Source organism: Strigops habroptila, chromosome 3 (genome assembly GCF_004027225.2).
Source record: "Strigops habroptila isolate Jane chromosome 3, bStrHab1.2.pri, whole genome shotgun sequence".
Classification (NCBI taxonomy): Eukaryota; Metazoa; Chordata; class Aves; order Psittaciformes; family Psittacidae; genus Strigops; species Strigops habroptila.
The window spans coordinates 36938976-36963891 of record NC_044279.2 but is presented as its reverse complement, the minus strand read 5'-3'; the positions used below and the strand labels follow the sequence as shown (position 1 = coordinate 36963891).

Here is a 24916-nt window from a genome sequence, read left to right as displayed (position 1 = left end):
ACTAAAACAGTACAACTACAGAATTTGAATCATGCTCACTGCAATTCTTTTTAAACTTCTAGTACTTTTAAGAACACTAAACAAGAAATGCTATTTCTTACTATCAATGCAATATGTAACAACTAAATCTATGGAGAAAGCATTTTAAGGGAGGAGAATACCATGACATTTGTAATAACTATTTAATGTTATTTGGTACAGAAAATTCAAGTAATAAGCCTATTAGATTTTTTTACCATCACCTGTAGGCCTACAAATAACTCTCCTCTTCAAAGCAGAAGCACATGAAGAAAACAGTTTCAGATCAGGAACTCTACTGACAAGATTCATAAGGTATGCACAATGATCTTTCCTAATCCTTAAAAATTTCTGAATTCTTATCTGAAAATTAGGAATACTGTAATTTACATCAGAATGTCAACATGTTCTAATTGGTTTGTCTATTTGTCCTTTTGTCACCCATGTTCATTCTGCTTTAAGCTTATAGGTCTTTGTTAAACATAATATCAATTGAAATACCACAGTCTCAAAGCAGAACATAAAAGTAATACATATTATGTACAACCAACAACTTGCAAAAATGGAACCATCTAAGCTGCACATTGTTGTTGGGGGGAGCAAAACTTCAAGAATATCACAAAATTTAAGAAAATAATTTGCAAAACTAGATTTAATAGATAGCATAAGGCCATTTGCTACAATATGTACATGATTTACCACTACTCACCTGACGCCAAGTATCCCTTGAGTCGTGGAAGCAGAGTCTCTGGGTCTATTAGTGTAAGCTTGCCCAAACATTCAGCAACAACATTCCTTGTACCCTCTTCTGCACATTCGCAGTGTTTCAGGAGTAAGGCCCAGATGTTCTCAACATATGGTTTGAGACCAATCACTGATGCAGAGCTAATTATTTCTTTCAAGGAATGAAGAAGAAGGTATTGCCTCTTAGGCTGACTGGTTATTTCTTGTAAGACAAACGGCAGATACTCAGGAAGATTGCCAACACTAATACTGCCTAATGCGTAAGATGCTGCTGATTTGACTTCTTCGCTCGGAGAAGAGAATGCTTCTAATATTACAGACTTCAGCTCAATTTGTCCACTTAAGTCAATATGATGCCCAACTTCCCCAAGAGAAAGCAAAGCCAAAAGCCGAATGGAATCTGTGGACCTCGAGTTCTTGACATCTTGAATGAACTGACCTACAACCGCCGGTCCTTCCTTAGGGCAGGCTCGAGTAAGGGCAGCAACACATTTGGCAATGGAATAGTAAGACTGCTTATGAGTAAGTGCTGTGCTCTGTGAGTACACTGGGCCCGTTAACATGCGCAGTAAATCCATATAGCCTAAATTATTTGTACCAGTCACAACCAAAGCTTGGAAAAATTCTAGCATGGCACTAAGTGCTCCACCCTGAAGCAAAGGTGATCTCACCAGCCCAATAAGTTCATTGAGAATGGACCCACTAATCTTTGACAGGGAAGAAGGATATACTTTAGCCAGTGTTGTCAGAAAACTGATGGCCATCTGTGATACATGCATATCACTTTCACTAATCAGTGGTGGAAGCTCATCCAGGACAGCATCAATCATGGCAGCTGTCAAGCTGTCACTGTAATTCTTAATTAAAATATCTAGAGCAGAAAGAGTACCCAGTTTCAAAGCTCGCTGGTTCTTTCTCAAAAAAGAAGCAAGAATAGGAACTCCCTCCCCAAGGATTGGTCTCAAATCTATCTTCAAAGGAGAACCAGCTATCAATGTCATGGCCTTTACTGTAGTTAACCGAGTGATCTCATTCTTCAGTCTCTCTAGGAAGATCTGAAGTGTACTAGGCAGGTCTGTGCCTAGGCTATCACCAAGGCTACAAATTATTTGACCCATACAAGATATTGCCCTTTCTTTCACTTCCTGGTCAATGTCGGCAGCCTTTAATCTCTTGATTGTACAAGTAAACAAATCTTTGATGTAAGGAGTAGCATCAAAGGAAGAAGGCTGGTCTAAAGGACGAATAACCTTCACAAGTTGTTGTGTAACCAAAAGCGCTTCTGATGTTATCTTGTAAAATGGGTCTCCAACACAAGCTACAACTGGAGGTACCAATGCTTGAACATGAGGATGAAACACCTGGGGAGAATGATTGCAGAGGATCACATACAAACAGGACAATGCATCTATCTTCAGATTAGAAGAACTTGATTTGTCATTCAGTGAAAAAATTATTCCTGGAAGAAAAAAGAAAAATATATTTTTAGGTTAGCAAAATTTCTGAAGGAAGGCAGCAATACTGAATTTCTGTTTTCCTGCTCACAACCTTTCTTGAATGCTTCTAAGCCCCTTTCACCAGTTTATTCAATCAATTAGTTTTCAAGCTTCCTCTACACAGAGCACATGGGCCCTCTGATGATTTGCGATGTATTTTCTGAATTATAAACTGATTTTGAACCTTCAAACTTTTCCAAACTTACTTTCCTTTGTTACCTCAAAATTCAACATTTTAGGTCCCAAAAGCTAAAACAGGAACAATATTTCACTCTGTTGAGATGAGAAATGCAGTGTGATCTTGCAATTAAGCATCAAATCATCTTTTTCTTTAAATAAAGAAGTAAAAAAAAATTAAATCTCAATCTTGGAACCCTTGTTTTCAAGATTGAAATATGTCTCTCAAATATTTATATGCATCCACATAGTAGCTGATTATTTTGCCAATTTCTTTAAATAGAAGCAATGCTTCAAAGCTTTTGCAAAAAGCAGTAAAGATTTAAAGATTTTGAAACTTCACATTCAATTTACTAATAAATCTTTAAGTTAATATTATGTTTTTCATACCTGGTACAAGTACAGGAACATGTTGTGTTAGTGCTCCAGGTAACACATTTACCAGCTCAGTTAGCATGTTAAAGCAACACTGACGAGTCTTCACACTTTTCTCCTTCATCTGTTTGTGCAAGGCTTTAACTATGTTGGGGACCTGTAATCATCACACATCTGTTAATTGATTCCATAGCTTACATTTCTTTCATCTTTGATCACTAGGGCGATAGAAAGAAAGATGTGTCCTACCCCTCTATTTCTGATTTCTCTAGGGAACTAGAGAATTTATAGAAAACAGTGGAAAATTAAGATTCAAAAGACATGCTATTAAAAAAAAAAAAATAGTAATTTGACTTGAAAAGGTGAGAGGAAACAAAACACTCAAAGCTTTTCAGCATTACCCTTTTTATTCTGCAAATAAAATGTGTTCTAGCAAATCAAGTTAGAACATTAGAGCTTACATCTGCATTATAGAATGCAAAAAAATAACCGTTTTGCTTTCATAATTTGGCTAAACTACATAGGACATGCAACTTTTACAGGTGGTGATAAACTACTGAAATCAGATAAGCATATTTGCTGAGTTTCTAATTTCACTTTCCAAGACTGCTGCACTTCTCTGGACCAGTTTAGCCGGCTTGCTCTCTCTGTTAGTACTACAGTAATCAACTGTAATCTGTGTATGAGGAAAGTATGATATGGCACATTTCAAGAACTATCCTTACAAACAGGGCACAACTTCAGTGCTCTTCTCAAAGATAACAAAATTTTTGACAAGTAACCTGACTCTGAAGCATTGTCAACGGTGTCTCTCCTTGTTCCATTGCATCAGGATCACAAAGCCAACTTTGCACAGGTCGAGTTTGTTTTAAAAGAGAAAGATATGCATGAAAAACATCCGCTTTAACATTCTCCTCACGTTCTTTGAATCTGGCTATTAAAGCAGGAGATACAGTTTTGTAGAATTCGGGAAGCATTTCATGTCGTGTGCTAACCACAGCATCCAGACACTTAGCAGCTGCACGCCTCACTTTCCAACTCATGTCATCATCATCGCTATATTCATCATCACTCCCTTGAAAAAATAAATTTTGCATATGTTCAAGTCTAGACAATCAAAGCATTAAGTTTTATTTTAAACAATTAAAAAGAATACACTTAGGTTCTTTGCATAAAGCACACCAAAGCAAGTTTCAGAAGTACATTAAAAACCATAGATAAAAAGCCTTCTAAGCTGCCTAAATCATAAGGCTAGTTATTTTCTCTGCCAATTTTTTCACGCTAGTCTTATACATGTATTAATTTAAACTGCAAACAGGACAAGGCAGTTCCCATCATATTTACAGCCTGACTATTGATTTAAACCATATTCCTCTCTATTCATGACATAAGCAACAATGCAACAACAGTTACTAGCTGATCAAGATTCAACAAATTGTTCTGTTTGTTTCTTTCTACCAGTAAATCAAACCATACTCTACCCCAAAAAATGACAACAAAACCCCACCATACAATAAGCAATACAAATTAACTTTTTATGCACTAAAGCAACAACTATGCAGCTCACTCATTCTTAAAGTAATGAGAATATTACGCTCTGGGTTCAGATTACTTGTGTATCCAAGTTTTCATAAAGCTTACATATGGCAAGGTATATATTGTCACCATATTAACAATAAATACCTCATACCTTTCACTCTAAAACATTTTGTTATCCTACAGAAAAATACTGAGTATTTTGCAATTTTCAATCTATTCTGATTTTATGCATTATGTAACAATGTATTATAGAGGAAAGTAGTGAGAAGCCTTTCCCAGGCTGAATATGTATTTTCAATTCATTAACTGATGTTCTCACTTTAGTTTTATCACCCTACATGCTTCTGACATTGTCTACCTTTCAAGTATTTTAAAATATTTGTTTACCCTTGGAATTATTTATCTCTAGCACCAACATCCTATACTTTTATTCTAACAAGTGAGTTCATAAAGTATTTTTAAAAATTGTACAAAAATTGAATACAAAAGCATGCAGGTGATTCAAATGCTGGTACTTAACAGCAGTACCACTCATATTGATTTTCTTGGATGAGTGCAGGTTCACAAGCTCTTCCTCTCCCCCACATCAAAAGGAGAATATACCTTGATCATCATCATCACCACCATCAGCATCCATAGCATTTTCATCTTCATCTTCATCATCATAATTGTAATTAGGATCATAGGTAAGATATTTAAGACAAATGTTTATAATAGTAGATACATGAGGATAAACTTCTTTAGGACATCTGCATAATACAAAAATACAATCAATGTCAAATTACTTTGAAGAATTAAAATACTTCTAAAAGACTTCATGATACATACTGTATCTTGGAGACATTGGCCAAACCAAGTACCCTCAATGCATCCAATCAGAATTACAGAAATTCAGAAAGAAAGGTCAGAAAGTGCAATGCTACCATATAACTCGATCTGCTAGATTGAAAGGTTGCAGAAAACCAAGATATGCCTTTGGGTATCTATGTTTTTGTCATCACTATTGGACAACAAGTATTATTAGAATACTTTCCCTTTCCTGTTTGTGTAAGTAGTAATGACACAGTAGAAAGTTTCTAAAGTACAGACATAACATACCACTTAAAAGTTAAGCTACAAGACAGAGTTATAGGAACAGTTCCAGCTAAGAGCTTGCAAAAATATTTTGAACCAAGGGGACTGTCTCTTGACATCAAATGGCACACACTATTAGATCTTACCTCCTAACAAAGGATTCAAAGGCTTGAATGCAGTACTCTCGTAGTTCATCATCATCTACGTTACAAAACTTTACAACCAAAGGAATTATTTTCTCAAGATATTCACCTGGTAAGGGAAAAAAAAAAGTTAGCAAAGTAATTACTCTCATATAAAAACTTTTAAAGTTAAAAATAATTTATATCTTTTTCTTACCTATTCTATGACCTGCTTGCCTACTGATAGCAGCAATACACTGTATATAGGTCCTAGTTGTTGACATGGAATCATTTTTAGACAGTTCTGTTAACAGATGTTCAATGAGGTCAACAAAAACCATATTGCCACAACTCATAACCAGGTGACCAAGAGCAATGATGGTTCTTTTCCTCACAGCAAGTCTGGGGCTAGTCAGCTGGGGGAGCAGACAGGTCAGAATTGAAGGATGGAAGTTAACAAGCAGTCCTCCTTGCCTTAAAACAGACAAAACACAAACTCAAACCAATTGAATCTAGATAACTTTGTTCATATATTTACAACAATTCCTTTAAATATCCCCAAAACATCACACAAAGATACCAATTAAGTCTTTAAATTTAAGCTTTCGGAACTTTTTAAAAAATTAATTAGTTTAAAACATACCCTCAAAGCAATAAACATTAAAATAACCTTCAAACTACAGTTCTCAGAAGATGAAACAGTAAGCAATCTACCAATGAACTTATCTTTAATACATTCACTTTTTTCTCCTAAATGAAGTTTCACCTATATTTAATACATTACCATATTATCTCACATAACTCCAAGTAATTTAAATGTAACATTTGGAAAATTAAAGTTCAAGCTTTAAGGAGTATTTATCAGCATTTACCAGCATTTTGGAAGAGTGAAGTTTACCTGCTCAGCATATCAGCCATAATATCCAGTGCCTCCAGTTGAACAGACACATCTTCCTGTTTGGCTATGGCACTAGTGAGACGCCCTGTGATCTTTTTGCAAACATTAGCTGCTAATGCAGAACCTGAAACAACAACAAAACCTCAGCATTTTCATGGGGGGAGGGGGGAGATACAATTTTTTAACACCAGAGATCATGTTCATGACCACGGAAAGCAACCTGATCTCAACATAAAGAAGCTTTTCCCACCCAACAAAACAAGCTTGAACAGCCAGTTTGTTTGCTAGTATAACGTATACTGTGCATTAGAGCTGAAAGACTATCTATGTACAAACATACTGAGAAGAAGGGCTTCCTAACTGTCTGGTTTATATACCTTATGGGAAAGTACACTGTGGTTGGCAGGGCAAGCAATGGAAAGTGAAGGCCAAGACAAACCTAGAGCAATAAATGAAAGGACTATAAATAAAAATAAAGGAATAAACTACAGGTAGGGGGAAGCACAGCAATAGATAGAGCCACTTCTAAAGAACAGCTGTATATCAAAAAAAGAAAAATCTTTGTCCAAGCAGCTACTTAAATAATAAGTACCTGAAATACAGCTGAAACATTTGAGAAACGGGGGAAAATGTATACCTTAAGTATCTTAAAATTCAAGTAAAAATATCTTTACCACACTCCAGAGTTTCCCCCGTTCCCCAACTGTTTAACAGTGTTTGGAGTAATTTTGACAAGAAAAGAAACTCATGTCATGGTATCAGTTACCTAATGGTTAGCACTCTAATTTTTTTTTAAGAAACCTCAGTCTCTAAAACATGCATTTCCAAACCCTTTTGAATGACTTCTCTATTCTCATTCATATCTTACATTATGATATCTGAAAATTACTTGGATAAAAAAGTAATGCCATTAACTGATGAGCTGCTCATCATTACTATTTCTTTTGAAGGGAAGACTGCCTTCATTTAAAACTGCAGGTAAGCATTTCAGTCATTTATCAGGCAATTGTTAGAAACACAGGGTACTTTCCAAAACACTTGCCAGAAACTGAGACAAGAAAGAAGATCATAAAAGAAAAATACCCAAGTTATAATCAATTTTAAAGTATACTATCAGTCAAAACGCAAGATGAGATTTAGCTATTACTACAGCCTAGAATTGTTCCACCAAGGCAATTATTAAAATAGGAGGCTTTTACACTCAATTTGTTATACTGAAGTTCATATACTGCAAATTTGTTTTTCACATTAATGCAATCCTTTAGTAAAAAAGTTTTTGAACTAGCAAAATCTGGAAATACAGAGAAGAAACATCTAAAAGGATATTTGTGCCATACATTTTTCCTCTGACAAATTAATTCCAATGTTAAATGAGCCAAAGCCTCTTCGCTGAAGGACCCAGCTTTTGTAATTTTTCTTAATTTGTAAGGAAATGATAAAACTAGGTAGTCTTGAGTACAAAAAATGCCTTACCACTGGAAGCTGGAGGGAGTTCTCCAATCACAGTTTTAAGGCCAATGCTTGAAATGTCACGTAATTGTTCTTTATCTGAAAGCATGTTTGTACAGAGGGTATCTACAATGGTCTCCACTTGATACTCCTTCACTTTACTCACCAAAGGGCCAAGGCTGTATAAACAGAAGAAAAGTATTAAATCTGCAACCTTAAATAACCTCCCTCATTTCATTTCAGTATTTCGCATTCAAGTCACAAACTTCAGGTTGGTTTTGGTAGTAATATAAAGCATAATTTTAAAATTTGAAAACCTTCAACTGGTTGGGTTGATAACCTGTCTCCGTCAGTTTCGTAACAAAATAGTGGTTTAGTACATGTTTTTAATCCAGTGGTGGAAACGGGTTTTGCATGACTGTCTTGCTTGAGTCTCAAACCAGGGTCCCTCTTACTTCTCACTTAACACCAAGGTTTAGAACAAAAGTTGCCTAGCCAGAGCCATCAGTTTATGTGCTTGATCATCAGTGCTTGCTTAGTCCACAGACAAGTAAGCAACGTTCTTTATTACTGCATCTTTATTCTACGCAACACTTGGGTTCAATCTGATACAGACTCAGACTCATTCTATACTTTAGAGTGCCTTAATAGAATGCAAACAACAAAATAAAACCCAACAACATAGCATGTCCTCCTCCACACAGACACCCAGCACCACTATACACACAGCACGCAGTAACATTCCCTCTTTTCCCTGAACTGTGAGTTTTCAGTCATTCCAACTCTTTTGAGGATTTTAATCTTGTATTCCTTTGTCAAATGCTCCCAGTTGTTCAAAACGCTAAAACCACAGATGTCCCAGTGAAGTCTAGTGCATTACTAAAAAATACACCATCTTTCACCATAGTCCCAAGCCCTATCACCAACTTTTAGCATCTCTCTCCATTGTTAATGTTCTGTTCCAAAAGGGAAGCTTTATATTGTCTCTATTTCCTTCCATTCACCTGTGAAAAACCTCCGTCAGAACTCTGAACTTTTTCTTTCTCTTTCTCCTACTACCCCTCTCTTGCTCCAAATTTGCTTACCTACTTTCTCTGTATTTTTAAAACACCTATCTTCAGGCAAAGCATCTCAGAAACGGGAAACTGATTTCAAAATATTTTAAATCACCAAATATTTTAATCTAATTCAACTCCCTCAAACATACTATGTTAACAACACACACATCAAATTCTGAAAAAAGAAAAAAGTGTTACAAGCTGTGCTATAGGCATTCCTACCATGTTCCAGCAAAAAATATTACAGTCAACCTACGCATACAGTAACTTCTCTGAAAGACATAGCTCCCTTTTTTGTAAGCTTCTGTCCTCTGTATGTTGATCTTGCCAATTATTCTCTCTTTAATTCTCTGTGGCAGCATCCATAACATCACTATGAAATCAAGAAATCAAGAAAGCATGCTTACTAATGAGACATCAACACTAGATACAAGATGTGACATGAAGCTAAAGTTCTACCAAGCTTAGATTCTGCACTGACCCCGACAGAAGCAATGGCAGGAGGACAAGGAGCTGTGTGCAACAGTCATACAAGAGAAAAAGCAATGGCTTGAGGCAAAAATGAAGACAGCAGTAACAAGGACCATCTACAGAAAACGTGGGAATTAAACTGGAAGCGTAACCCACAACAGAATTAACAGGAAAGCAGATGTAACTCCAGAAAACTACTATTTATTTTCTGTCTGAATCAAAGGGATAATGAATAGCATTTTGACTTGGTCTTGTGCACAGGCCATCTCCTAGTTGCTCTGCAGTTGCTCCAGATGTCCCATTAAGGAAATCCTACAGCCTGATTTTCAACAGCACTTCAGTGTTTTTCTTCCTGTGAAACACGCCTGAAGTTACACACATCACCATCAAATTCAACTTCAGCCACAGTGAGAAAGCACCAAAGACTTTCAAGAGATTTTACATACGTGTTTCTCAGTGTGAACTTTAACGAGCAGTAAAGTATGAGGATTTTAAGTAAGCTCTTTGTACCAAAATAATTGGTTAAGATTTTGAGGGGTGCAGAGAAATCTGCAGAATTGTTATTTTTCTAGGAAGCATTTTTCAAAAGCTTAAGTTTTGCGGAAATTGGGGCTCAACTTGCAGTACAGAAGTCAAAGCAAGCTCATGCAACTGCTCCATCAGACTTGTGCTTTGAGGATAGACAGTGTTAAAGAGGTTTAAGTGCTGATCTAAGAGGCCATACCTCCTACTGCAACTGACAGAGCCAAGCATTACACAACAGAAATCATGGATGTTTCTGTGGCTTACAAGGGAAGGTCCAAATTTTCTATCTGTCCTCCAACATTATGCACAATGTACACAGACAACCTCTTTTTAAATCAGAGGTGAAAACTGAAATATGTGTAAATCAATGTATGAATAAATGTGAAGAAAGGAGCATCTTAAAGCCTAATATAATTACCAACTAATTATATTAGGACTACATTAGAATGTAATGCCTCCATAGAAGCTTCAGGTTTTTTCCACACTGAACTTTAATACTCTATCTGCTTTTCATTAAAGTTGATTCTAGTAAAGCTGAGACTTAAATGATGTCTACAGGGTTAGTAAACACTAATTTTCAAGAGTTGAAGTCAAACTGAAACTCTAGAGGAAAAATGAACTATCTTATTATCAAAACAAGACTAAGATCAAGAAAGCAAAAGTTTAAATTTTCAGAAATATGCCATTATTCACTACAAGTACGCCACACTTTTGACACTGCAATAATTTAAGGACCATATGGTCACAAGCTTTTTAAAACTTGTGACAATATGGTCAACTTTTAAAACTTTTAAAAATGAGTATGCAGAATATGCATAGATACATGCATAAGCAGATGATGAAATTATTTGTAAAACATATTAACGTAATTAACAATAAACCAACTTTCAACTAGAAGTATTTTCCTAGTTTAACTCCTCGTCCAGTGCAAACGGAGTAGGTGTCCAGAGATGGACTGTTTTCCCATGCTTTGGGAAAAGAAAGTAGTATTTGAACAGTTGTAATATATTAATTTGCACCTAAGTTTTCCCTGATGGGAAACAAATAGTTATTATCAAACTTTTTAAACAGTTCAGCCACAAGTTAGTTTGAACAAGGGTATTTTTTTCCCTCCTCTCCAAAACTAGCCTTTCAAAGCATTTTACAAAAACAAAACAAGCTCAAGACACTTAAGGTAGGAAAAAAACATCCAACTTCATACATTTGATTGTACAATGTAATAATAAAGTTACCAGATTGTGGGATGGAGCTAAACCCTGATTAACAGTTCTAGCAAAACTAATAAATTCATTACACCATATTCTAATAGTACCAGATTACCGGAAAGAAACTATCTGGATGTGAAGTACTTTGTGAAGTACTTCCTTTCAGACCTAAGTAATTATAGTCGGGAAAAAATGTTTTCTTTTTATTTCACAAGATTTTGAAAATTATTCTGAATTAGGAGCAACTTTCACGTTTAAAAAAGCACGGGCATTAAGTCAACTGAACTGGGGAGGAGGGAAGTCAACTACAGGCAAGCAGAAATCTGTCCAAGCTATCAAGATACTAAGCTCTCAATGAAGACTATTATTCTGAAAGTAGACAGTCCAAAATCCAAATTAAGTTAGGCCACTCAGGCAACGAAGTACTTAAATCACTTTATACTTGATCTAATTCCCACATTATTGTATTACAGAAACCCACAAGTGTTTTAAGACAGAAAAATTACTCTTGAGCCTTTACAGTCTAAAGCAGAGTTCCTTTCTTAATTAATATGGATTGAGACACAAGCACACAGTGTACAAGATGACAAGCGAAACAGCTTTTCTTGGTTTACTGCAAATTGCTCTGGAGTTTAAGTCTAACTCTCCAAGAACACAGCTGGACCCTAGATTCACTACTACTTAATAAAGCTGTCAGCCAGGCAGCTGTGAGGGAACACACAGGTCATAGATCACTATGCAGAAGGAAAGGCTCAAGGCTATGACATTCAAAATAAAGGCACTGAAGTTAGTTTAGGAGCTTAGTACTGCATTTGCCTAGAATGACAGCAAGACAAACCCCACGTTTACTACCTTGCTGGTACTGCTGGGGAAAAAAAAAAAGACAAATTCCTGCACTGCTTTAGTAGTAGAGATCTGAGGATGCATAGCTTAATACCAAAGTGCTGTTAACAAGGAATGTTATCATGTATTAATTTTACTTGTTGACCTATATATACTTTGTATTTGTCACAATTTTTTTTAATGTGACTTGGCCCCTTGGACCATATTCAATTAACTTCTGAATGTACAGTCAAACTTGACATAGAATTTGTTCATTTTTGACAAGTCACTTTTGCAATCCCCACTTCTGGTCAGAGCAATTGTCCTTTTGAGCATGCATGGGGAAAAATAGAGGAACAGTCTGGTCAAACACAGTTCAGAAGCACCTACAGGGTAAATCCAAACCCACAGGTTCCAAGTTCCTCTGAAACTTGGTCTTCAATCTCAGAGCATCAAGCTTTCCATTCCTCCTGCTACAAAGGCTCCCAAACACACCCAGAGTTCCCCACACCTTTGCTTCCTGTGTTAGAAGTGCTCTCAGTCATTCCAAAGCAAAATTCCAGTAATGATTCCAAATCATTACTGGAATGAGTAACAGATGAGCTATATGTTACCTCTCCACCATATAGCTCACACCACAGGACAACTGTAGACCCTCAAAAGTCATTGTTTCACCCAATATGCTCACCCACTTTTTCCACTCCTGAAAAAAAAAAAAAAAAAAAAAAAAAAAAAAGGTCTTCCAACAGCTCAAACTAAACAGTCGCTTACAGCTGCTGGAGGGAGCTAGACTGGAGGACTAGGCTCAGGTGCACAAGAGACTACAAGCCAGCAATTCCAGACAGACTCAAAGGGCTGAGATCTATGGCCTTCAACTCTTGGGCTGCTAGCACACATGGCTCTACAGTAGACAAAACCAAAATACATCTTCCATCCCAAAACGTGTTGTATGCAGCCCACCGCTGCTATCCTTTTTTCCCGGGTCCAAGAATTCACAGTAGTAAGAGCTAATTATCATTAGAAATACCCAACAGACGCAAAAGGCAGCAAGCAAGGAGTACAGGCAGGAGGAGGACGTGGACAAAGCAGATTTATCTATTATATAAAGCAAGCCTTTGTTTCAACTGTCACTAAGTGTGACTTCCAGTGTGATAGAAACCAGAGCAAGGCTCAAAGTTTTGGCATTAGTGGTCTGTCACCATGTCAGGCAAACTTAGGAGATTCTCTTTCAATGGCCATGCTCATAATGCCTTAGCCCCATGAACTCAGAACAGTGTTTGCACTTGATGCGCAGCACTTAACACCCTGAAATATGCAATTCTCAAAACAATCACACCTACCACTTCCCATGTCTTCCCTCACAAACTGTAACCTGCTTGGTTTCCTTCTCTCCTTACCCACGCTGCTTGTGTAGTAAAACCTGCTGAAAATACTGGTAATTTGGGAATTTAAAGGAAAAAAGACATCAAAGGCAAAACATATTTACCAAAACCGTGCACTGAAATATCACTTACAAGTATGTGTTTTGTTAACACATAAAACTTGGAACTAGCTTAACATATTCAAACTAGGCCATGGACATCTGAAATTGATGCATTATGATCACCCCAGTGCCACAGGTTCAGGAATATTGCAATTTACTCACTTTGCGGAGTGTTTTATGGAGATACACAGGTATCTTAAAAATATATACACAAAACCAATTTGGTGCAACATTTCTAGAAGATAGCACATACAGATAATCTCAAGAGAACTGTTAATGGAGATACTGACTGGTATCTGACAAAAGGCATAAAAAGAAGCCCTTTAAGTGCACAGAAATTAAGATGTAATGGAACTAGCTTCAGAAGGTATACCCTCTCCTGCAGAAACTAACAGCTGACAGAGCACCCTTTGTTAAAAGCAGCCAAACCTCAGGCCCTAACCTGACACTGATGTTTAATTTAGGAAAAAAGTACTGTACTGAAATCTCCAGATTCCATCAAATCATCTCCATAGCTATTAAACCCCTGAGAGTAGGGGTTTAGGGGACCATGTCCACAATCTAATCTGGTCATCTTACTGCTTCAATCATGATAAATTAATACTGCAATGTTATTAAAATGATTTCTGGACACCAATATTGATAAAGACCTTTTTTCCTCCAACAGACAAATTCCCAATAAATTTGTACACATGCATTTCCCAATACACAAATGATTATCAACAATTATCTCCCAGACTCAAATACATGAAGCAATCCCTGACTGCATTCCTAAAACTTTCTCCACAACTTCATTTCACTCTTCAGCAAAGCTTTCCTTTCACAGTATTTCATTGACGCATCACTAGTTTCTCTTCAAATACACACCTCTGTCAGTCAGCAGCTACTCACAGCCTTGTTGTGCTCATCTGCTCTTGGTGCATAGTAAATTATTTTGCAAGCAATGCAAGCACAGATCACCAAGAACAGAAACAGTCACAATTCCAAGCTATGAGGACCGTCTAAAGTAGTCCAGAGAAATTCCCTGTTTGTTTCAGTCGGACTACGGTATACAAAGGCTGAATGCAGAATCTGTAGAAACCATTTCACGTCTGTAATGCTGCAGACTCCAGAAGCAGCATTGTAAATAGAAACACCAGGAAGCAGGAACAAGCACCTGTACAATTATGGAAGTGTATTCATATAAAACTGAGTGACAGTACCCTTTCAAAAATATGGCAAGCCTTCAGAGTAGCAATCCCGAAAGTTTGCTTCTAATCAGTAGTGAGCAAGTTTGCTGCCTGGTTGGTGAGATTCCAGGTGGCAATGTCATCCCTCCTTTCACTGCTTGAAAGGTCGGGTCTTCTGCTTTTTGCAGTTTGCAATGACCGCTGCAGCTCTATGAAAATGCATCTTCCGCATCCTAGAGATCTGCAGCTGACACCTTCCTTCTATACATCAACTTTGACAGACCAGAAGCAGATCCCCACCAAAAAACAGTTGTTCTGTAAGTGAAAACATCTGAAATGATGGTAAGGCCTTTTTTTAAACCTGAGCTACTGAACAACTATTAAATTCTTCTGAATTAAATGTTTCTTTTTCAAATGTAACCTATGAGTAACTAAAATAATCACAGCAAAGGCTGGTCAGCTAGATCCATCTCAATTAACTTTAGGAAACACTTTTTTGCTTATGTTTTAAAGATGACCAAACCCCTGAAATGACAAAGTCATTCACACAAATACTTGAAATTAGTTTCTAGCAAGTGTTAAACCAGATTTTACCTGAATTAGTGTCTTCAGTCCTATTTATTCAGCTATTAGTTCAGTAAAACTGACATACCAGTTACAAAGCACATTTTTAAAAAGATTGCCTCAAGCTTTTCTGGCCTTTAAAAATCAGTAGATATCACTTACAGACCTTATTATTAGTTCCAGATTACAAACTAAGCTTTTAAGTTGAAAAGAAAGTGCAACCTTCTTTCATAAAATCAATTTGGACTACAAAGCTTTTGCAGTTACGCATGTGCTTTACACATTTGAAGGCAGTTTCAGATATTGCTTTAAGTGATCTTTGATCTTTTCCCTTTCTCTAGCCACTAATTTGTGTCCAGTTTCTCTTAAAGCTGCCTGTGCAAATAAACAGCGACTATGACACACTGCCTCCTTTAAGTTACATACATTTGAAAATAAAGGTCTTCATAGTGTAGCTTATTAGGAAGATGGACATAACTCACGATCAATTATAGTCTCAAACTGGCATATTTTCATCGGTATCAAATAAGCACATTTACTTACAGGGAAGAGTTAAAATTCATAAATGGAGAAAAAAAAATTATTGATTCAAATCACCAGTATAGCGTGATGTGCAGCAGTGTATTACCACAGCATCCAAAATGCTTTAAAGCTGCTGAACCGGATCAGCCACACAACAACCAATGCATGCATCATCCTGCTCATACTAATGACTCACACTTTACAGCATCAAGCAGGGTTCCCTATATTGAACTACTGCCCAGAGAAGTCACACTCATAAATGCAGAGAAACTACAGTATCACAAGGGAGAAAACACTGAAAGTACTTTGATCCCTCTTTTTTCTTATATGTATTTATGTATGTGTGTTTGTTTTGGTTTTTACAGGTTTCAGGAAACATTTCGGTGTGAAGCAATAAAAAATTTAAGTACAGGTTTAAATGCCAGAATAACAAACCATAGATAACTGCTTAAAACGAGAAGCAGACCATCATTAAACTACAACACTGAATATATGAAACAATTAATGTGTAATTTGGGCCAACAGAACATTACACCCAACATTAGCAGCAATGAACAAACGATCCATCCAACACAATACCTATGCTTAGACAAACCATACAGCTTGTCTAATCCAAATGCACATAATCTTGGACAGAGCTACAGGCAGCATAACTACTACTGCAATAAGGTGCACAGGATACCATGGACTACACTGACAGCCTTAAACTAAGAATATGCTGTAAGAACATCCAATAGCATTTTCTACGTTGGCTGACTATAAAACAGCCTATGACTATCAGATGAAGCAAAAAACAACTCCTGCAGAAAAAAAATTTAGACAACAAGAATATGTTTAAAATGTTACATGCTCCTAAGAAAAACGAGGTGAACAACCTGCAGTTACTGACCTAGTTTGCACCTACTGCCTGTAGTAACAGAAGCTTGACAAACATACTCACTTCCCTTCTGTAGGTTCCAACTTAGAGCTTTGAGTTTTACTCCAAGCAGGTTGAGTTTTACTCCAAGAGCACAAAGGCAGCTCATTAATTTTCTTTTTTATTCAGAAATGAACTGCACAATCATCTTGCAAGGTAGCTACCCAAATATCCATGAACTCTCAACCTGACTTCTGCTAATCAAAGGACATGTTTTATCCTGTCCAAAACAGTGTAATATAATTGAAAGAATCAGAACAAAATCACTAGTGTGCTTTGAAGAGATAATAAGAAATAAGTTCAGCATCATTTTAACCAATAGAGCCCTTCCTACCCAAGCGTGAAAGCAAGCAGCGGATAGGCAAAACCAGAACACTATTTACTTGTTGCTATGCTTGCCTAAAAATAAATGCTGCTTTAAGGCTGCTCTGAATTGTTTTAAATCTGTTCTGTTCAATGACCTCACAAATCAAACCTTGAAAGAGTGATCCTCCCACAGAAGGTTCTTACCTGATAAAGGAGTGATTGATACCTTTGCCATTCACGGTGTTTCCATTGATCTACCTGTAGTGGAATCTCTCCTAACAAACTGCAAATCTTTCCTGCCTTCCCCAAGGAAAAATCTGTCTCAAGTACAGACTCAAATGTACACAGGGTTGTTTTAAATCCTTTTTCTGTGAGAGAGGGAATCTATACTTACTTAAATGGGCCATCAAGTACCAGCCTGATGAAAGGTCCTGCTGATAGCGTCTAAAGTTCACCAGAGCATTTAAATTAACAGAGATCTAAATGCAGTTTACACTTTCCTCAGCTGAAAGTGCCAACAAATTCATAACAGAAATAAACAAGTAAAGAATGACAGCACAAAATATTTTAAAAAACAAAAAGTCAAGAAAAATATGCTGTCTGAATTTAATTTCCCAACAAATCTGGTTTACACTCAGTGCTGTAGTAGATGGAAGAGTTTACATCGGCTTGAACAATCTTAGAAAAACTACAGCTTAATAATAGTGTTCAATCTCTCCCATCCTTCACCCCACTACTGTTTCTACCAATGCTCATCTGATTGCAGGAGGAGAGTGTTAAGCCAGGGGAAAACTTAAGTCCCTAAACCAGTCTACAACAAAATCTGATAAGCAACAGTACAAGAAAAGGGACAAAGAAGTGGAGAACAGCCCAGCAGCATCAGCTTAGACTGGCTTAAAACTGTCATGGAACAATACCATGAGTATAAGCTGCCTTGATAAGACTCCCAACTTTAAGTAGACCCTGTCATTTTAATTAAATCCAAGAATTTTATCAGTATGTCAAACTTTAAAAACAGAAGAATGGCTAAGAACAGCACTCGCACACATACACAGGCAGCCATCTATTTCCTCATTCTCTTCCCTTTGCAATCTTTCCTTAATGTTTTAATAAACACTACTTGTACTTTAGGTCCAAAATTCTAACATTGACATTAAATATTGTGATATACAAGCTGTATCTATGTGCATTAATCTAAACTTCAGGATAACTTCAGGATGTACATTAAAGATGAGTACTGTGTGTATGCTGCAACGTAACTTTTATACAAAATGCTTTTTCACATAAAGATAATTCTAAGTGTGAGCCAAGTTTCATAATAACCTACTCTTATGAGCAATGTTTCACAGACATAGAACTTAAGCTGTACCACTAGGAACTTGGACATTGCAGAAGTTTGAATTAAAGAGAAACATGGCATTTTGTATTGTTTGTTTATAAAAAGGGGGGAAGATACATTTTAACACCACCACAACCCTTATGAGAGTAGTGAAAAAGTATTAACTACATTACTATACTGCTAAGATTAAACTTTGGTTTGAAACTTGGATTCTTTAACTAGTGCCTCTGTGCAAGATTTTGGTTATCATCACTTAAAATATTTCAGAAGCTGAGGCAAACATAGCTCCTAAGTACATAAGCAGATGTACACACAGGCTTTAATTTTCTGCTTTGATAGTCTGATAGAGCAAACTGTAAAGAATAACAAGCTGAAACAAACTAACTCAGCTAGTCACAATGTGAAACTTCTCTTCAAGGCTGTCCAAAGCTCTTGCACAGCAAGTTTACTTCAATTCATGCTTCATGCAATAGAAGTACAGTAGATGGAATATTTTAAAAAATCTGAGCTCATGCCACAAGAAACATTCTCAGGGAACACAAGAAGCTTCTTGAAAGAGAAGGCCCTCTTGAAGGGCACAAATAGTCAGAAGGGCCAAGAACAAAAAGTACGTCATGATAAACATAGCACCTCTTCAAAGGGTACTCTGGAAAAGCCACACCAGATGTACAATTAAAGTGAGGATGAGAGGATAGCGAAGCAACAGAAATCTCTCAAATGCAAGTAACTGCAGCCTGACTCCATAAAGCATTTAGTTTCTGCAAAGCACGAACAACCATCAATGCCATACTCTGAATATTAGTGAAGAGTTAAGTTCCATATTTGATAACCAAGACCATATATTTACCATTTTATGTTTTTAATCTCTGCTTGAAAACTACTCAAATGCATCTACTTTTTCACAGTCAAATATCAATGTGGCAACTACTAGTGAATTATAATCTTTTAAAATCTATTTAGCAGTCAAGAATTATCACCAAAGAACAAGCATGACATTCACATACTTTCAGCAAGGACTGCATGTGCCATGTCACCTGAAACTCCAAATGTTAATCCGCAGTGTCAACAAAAACAGTTCTGTAAGAAACTACAATTAAGACAGGAAGCCTACAAGTATAATGGTTCCTTTGTGGACATTAATTCCACAATTATTTTGTGCAGCAGTGGTCCTGAAGTTTTTCAAAAATGCTTTATGTTGTTCAGTCATTAAACAATTCCTTACACCACAGAACAAGAATACTTACCATTTCACAGCTAAGTTTTGCACCTCACCATTTTTATCTTCCAGTAATTTCAAAATCATCTTCACCACCTTTCTTTCACTGTCATCATCCAGCTTGATAGAATCTTTCTGTAGTTCTGTCATTAAGTCATTAGTAGCCATAAACCTGACAAAAGATAGTCAGATAATTATTGCTAGAAGGATACAGGTTATTCACAGTGCTCAGGATTCAAGATTTTCAGTTTCCACCATGTGTTATCACATAAACCATCTTTAACATTGGATTACTGTTACCTGTTTTTAGCATTTATTTTAGTTATAGGGGGGGAAAAAAAGGGAGAAAAATCATATTTAGAAAAGAAAATAACTTTTAGTAGGGTCATCATCCCTTCCTCATGTGAACAGCTACATATTTTACTTCCACTGTTTCCATTATATTCCAAATGATCTCTAGAAATTAAAAATCACGCTTTTCTGGATTTTAAGTAGTCTTTTCATTAGCTATGCTGATGTTTTAAAAAACAGGCTTTTTAAAAACCTCAAAGTTAAAAAAAAAAAATTATGAGTTTAAAACAAATTTTAAGCACGAAGAAAAATACAGAATGTTTTTCAAACATTCTCCCATAAAATTCACAAAAGCCAAACAATGGAGAAATAAAAGCAAAGCTACATTTTATGTGTTTTTCATTTTCTTGCCCTGTACAGACTAGTTTGTTTATAGTCCAGACAACAGCAGATCATGTTTATCCAACCCTCAACCCAGGGTGCCACATTAAAGACCAAGATTAATTCTTGAGAGATCAAGCAAATAAAATCATGTTTCATATCCATTGATTTCCTATTCAGTAACAGTCACATCCCCCAACACAAGAACATACTGAGAAATGACTTTCCAAAAATATTGCTTTTACGCCTTTTGTTTCTCTTCCTTCTGAAGTCTGTTTTCCAATCTGTTCTTCTTTTGCAAGTGCCCTCTCTTCTCAGAAGAAATAATACAGATGTATTACTCAATTACGAATCCCATGGGCTCCAGTACCAGTCCCAACCCATGTTCAAAGCCCCAGACAAAAACGGTTTGTAATTAAACAGTTTAGGCTGACATTTGGGCTTCAGGCACATAAGCCTCAAGCAGACATCACTTGAGCTCAAGTCATACTTGGAAGGTTATCTCTATAGCCTGACATGCTAGATACTTCTTTTTTTTACTGAAAATGAAAGCGAAGCCGTTGCATAATCTTAATATGCATCACAAATACCAGATGCCTGTCCCCACATAATGGACCTCAACTTGTCCTGTCTTTTAAAATAGTAATTCCAGCCTAATAGTCTCAAGGTGTTTCTAAGATAAGACCTCACTCATTTTTCATTCCCTCCAACAGACCCACTGAAGCAAGCCCATAATCTGACAGGAACCAGATGTGTGCATAAGCAGATGATGAATGCAAATGGCATCAGCTTAAAAGCACAACAAGGAAAAAAGCTTCTTGGTAAGTAAAGGTAACAAACAGATAGGATGCGAATAAGGATATACATGAAATCCTTCAACAGTAGAAAATTCAAAAACTGTCTCCTTGTTACTGTTATATTTATATCCTTTTCTTAAACCTTCTTAATAGCTTCCCCTCACTTCCTTGGACAATAGCACCCATTTCCTAGTCTTACAAGTTCACATGCACTCATCACCTAATTGTGACAAGTTCCTAAACTGAGCAGAAATTGCGTATCCTCAGCGCATTCGTAGCTTCTGCACTTGACTACAACTGAAGAGGAGTCCTGGCAGACTCCTCCATTAAAATAAAATCCAACCCAAAGCCCACAACAATGTGGGAAGGCTTGGCAACTTTAAAGTAGCTGGTATTTAGAAACACGGTTTTGAGTAGTTTAGATGTGGCCTTTAGTCATGGCTGCTTCCTCCTCAGGCACATCAAACTTTACGTGGTGCAAAGCAGCAGCACATAAGCAGCTCCTCATACCTTGTACTCATAGTCATTCTCCTCCTCCCGCAGCAACATAGTAAACTGCCACCTTACGTTACTGTCCATTTTAGAGTCCGAGTTTCTGTATACTACAAACATTTGCATCAGACAAGTCAGTTTAGCTAAAAACCAGAGGATTAAATTCTACAGTTAAGTGATTACTTGAACTGTGGGTTATACTCAGCTCCTTGATACCAAGAAGTTAACTACAGTGTCCCTCTTCAAATATAACTAAGAAAAATGCACTAAATACTATTTTATACATTATGTAAATACATGGTACCCTTAAAGTTTCATAAAATGAATTACTGCATAACAGCCAGTTTGTAAAGGTCTATCATCACCCATTTCTATGGCTTGTAAAATCAGATTTTAATCTACGCTAGGAATTTTTGTTTGGGTTTTTGTTGTTTGTTTTGGTTTTCTCTCTTGTTGGTTTTTTTTGGGTTTTGGGGTTTTTTGTTTGTTTGTTTGGGTTTCTTTTAATATTTGAGAATACCAAAATTGTTCAAATCTCCTAGAACAGGTAATTTCTAAAGTGTGCTCTACACAATTACAAAGCAAGTTTTAACTACATGTAGCTGGAGAAAAAAGTGCTTGCTACAACTGCATTTGACAGGTGTAAACCTACTCTTTTACGCAGAAAGTTTTATACTCAAAGTCAGTATGTAGCTGGTACCCACTAGAATTTTTTCTAAGCCATCGTCACTACAAGTACAAAACAGAAAGCTCACTTAATCACAGAAACAAATTAGCATGATAAGAGTAAAGAAATCTTCAGTAGTATTTAGAGGAAAAATATTTGAATCTACTTTTAATACAATTTAAGTAAATCAGGAAATTCTGGATTGTCTCTTTGTAGACTAACCAAATTGTTTTGCTACTTCCAAAAGTTCTAGCTTTAACTTCCCAAGGTAATATCATGCTACTAAAATCTGAAAGAAATCAGCATCAAACCCCATAAATTTATTACATGTGTCCAGTGCTACAACAGTTTGTCAAAAGCAAACAAGATTATTCAAAGTCCAATTCTATGGTTCTTTAATCTTCACCTCTGTTTTCCTTTAGATCTTATTAACAATAGAATTGTTTGGATGTCCACGTATTCTTTACCTATAAACTAAGCACTTTAATGCTGCAGCAAGGCAACAAAACCCCAGTGTATTTTATGCCTTTTCCCTGTCTGTATTCATGTACCCTCTTTGACAAACAAAGGCTTCAAACGTGAATTTCTGGTTGTACATAATATAAAGAAACATAATTATTTTTAACTTAACATTTTGCTAGAACTATTGTGTATTCTCTCTGCTGGGTCTTAATAATTTCATTTTCTGATACCTAAATGCTTGCATTTTATCTGCTATTAATTTACTGCAAAGCAAGCAAATGACCAATAAAAAGTAGTGCTCTTTTGATGGATCCTCAAAATCACATACACCAGTTCTGTCCCTGTAAGACTTAACGGGACTTCTCTCTCTGGATGCAAAGACTTTTACAGGCAACACCAAATTAAGTGAGCAGCACAAAACCCCTCTGCCTACAACATGCAGCATCGAGGAAGCATGTGAGTTTAAGATGATGTTCAAGCCCGCTGTGCTGGCTGGCCCTCCTTGCTCCTATTTGCAGAGTCACAGGGTCCGTATTTTTTGAGGTTGTGAAGGGACCCTGGGAGGTCATCTCACCCAACCTCCGCTGCTCAAAGTGGGGTCAGCCACAGCAGGCTGCTCAGGGCTTTGTCCATTCGGCTTTTGAGCATCTGCAAGGACAAAAAAAAAAACGAACAAACGCCTCCCTCGCCTATCCCCACGCAGGTCTGCAAACCTGACGACCACTTCGCTCCTCTCGGCTGCCTAGGATATCTGCCCACGACGCGTGGAGGCTGCGGCTTTTCAGACACTGCTGTGTCCCGTCCTTCACGGGCAGCGAGAGGAGGCCCTGCCTCCCAGGAACTTACTTCTCGGGGTAGCGGCAGATTCGCGCCCTGCCCTGCAGAGGAGGCCCGGGGAGGGGGGCCCTCTCCCCGCAGGGAGGTACCGAGGCAACCACGGCCCGGGCTGGCGGTACCGGGCCCTGACAGCCGCGGCGCCAAGGCCGGGGCCGGCGCGGAGGCGGCCGTGGGGGCAGGGCGGCGCGGGGCCTGCGGGCGCGCCGGGGCCGGGCGGGCGGAGGAGGACGCGGCGGGGGGGCGGCGGCGGCGGGTCCCACCTGAAGTCCTTGTCGCTGGATGTCATTTTCTCCAGCAGGTTGGAGATGTGGTACGAGGCGCTCGCCATGTTGACGGACCCGGCCGGGGCGGGAGGGAAAGGAGGAGAAGAGAAGAAGGTGGCGGCGGCGTCTTCCCGGCCTCGCCGGCTCCACTTCGCCCGCTGCTGGGGACGGCGCGCGGCGGGCCGGGCCGGGGCCGGGGCCGGGGCCGGGGCCGGAGCCGGTGGCGGGGGCGAGGGCGGCCGGGAGAGCCGGGCGCTCCGCCGCCTCTTGCGGCTGCGGCTGACACGGCGGGAGGGGCGGGCGGGCAGGCAGGCAGCCGCTCCGCGCTCGGCGCTGGGTCAAAGGTCGCGGAAGGGGCCCCCTTGCGCTCCCGGCGCCCCTGATTGGCTCTGCTACTGGGAGGGAGGTGCCCGCGGCGGTGTGACGCCAGGGCGTACGTGGCGCAGAGCGTGCGCGGGAAGTTTAGGCCGCCGCTGGAGAGTGGCGGGGGTGGTGGGGGGGGTGCAGCGGCGGGAGTCGGTGGGAGGCGGTGGGAAGTCTGGCGAGGACTACGCTTCCCGGCGTGCATCGCGCCCGCGTCGCACCCACGAATATTGGCGGTACACGCCGGGACGTGTAGTTCAGGGGGACGGCGGGGGCCTCCGCGGCGCGTTGCCCGCCGGGATGTGGAGCCTCGTTGGGGTGCCCGGTTGGGGCGCTGAGGTGCTGGAGGTGGCGACCGTTGCGGTTCCTCAGGCCTCACCTTGAGGGAGGGCTGACTGAAACGTGGCTCTTGGTACAGTTATCCTCCGACCTAGCGCTGTCCACATTAAAAGATTCACCAGCGCTCTGAGTGCCTGTGAGTGCCTTGCGTGGGTAGGCACCAGATGTGATTTTTGTACTATGGCCATTACAAACCAATGACATACTGCGGTGTTACAGACGCTGCAGCTTCTGTTCCAGGCCCTCTCATACGTGTGCTGCTCTCATAACTGAGAAATGTTTGGTGGAAGCCAGTAGTGGTGATGTGAAAATCAAATTTCTTGGTAAAAAAAGAAAATAAAAATAAAAATAAAAATGCCAAGCTCCTGTTTGGTCGTAGTTTGCAGAAGACAGCTTGAAAATCTGATGTGAGCACTTTCAGAGCCATGGAAGCCAAAGGACGTCTTTCAGAGAATTATTTTTTTGCATACCTCATTCATGTCAATCTTGTTACTTTTCTGGGCCTAACCTGTGATCTGCCTGTGCATGGGTAGATG

General features: G+C 38.5%; 1 protein-coding gene across 3 annotated transcripts in view; it reads right to left on the bottom strand.

The window, feature by feature from the left end:
- CAND1 (cullin associated and neddylation dissociated 1) overlaps window positions 1-24042 on the bottom strand; it is a 29451-nt gene extending 5409 nt beyond the window's left edge. Inside the window, exons 1-10 of one of the 3 annotated variants that reach the window (XM_030479119.1) lie at window positions 23676-24042; window positions 19517-19660; window positions 7917-8071; window positions 6444-6567; window positions 5763-6019; window positions 5570-5675; window positions 4953-5098; window positions 3593-3885; window positions 2826-2967; window positions 728-2221 (exon numbers count right to left, since the gene is read on the bottom strand). In XM_030479119.1, coding sequence (XP_030334979.1) covers window positions 728-2221; window positions 2826-2967; window positions 3593-3885; window positions 4953-5098; window positions 5570-5675; window positions 5763-6019; window positions 6444-6567; window positions 7917-8071; window positions 19517-19660; window positions 23676-23743 — 2929 coding nt within the window. In that variant the 5' untranslated portion in view covers window positions 23744-24042. Of the gene's footprint in view, window positions 1-727; window positions 2222-2825; window positions 2968-3592; window positions 3886-4952; window positions 5099-5569; window positions 5676-5762; window positions 6020-6443; window positions 6568-7916; window positions 8072-19516; window positions 19661-23291; window positions 23504-23675 lie in introns of those variants that run through there. The other 2 variants (XM_030479120.1, XM_030479122.1) reach the window with 2 other exon arrangements.
- Window positions 24043-24916: the final 874 nt, after the last annotated feature.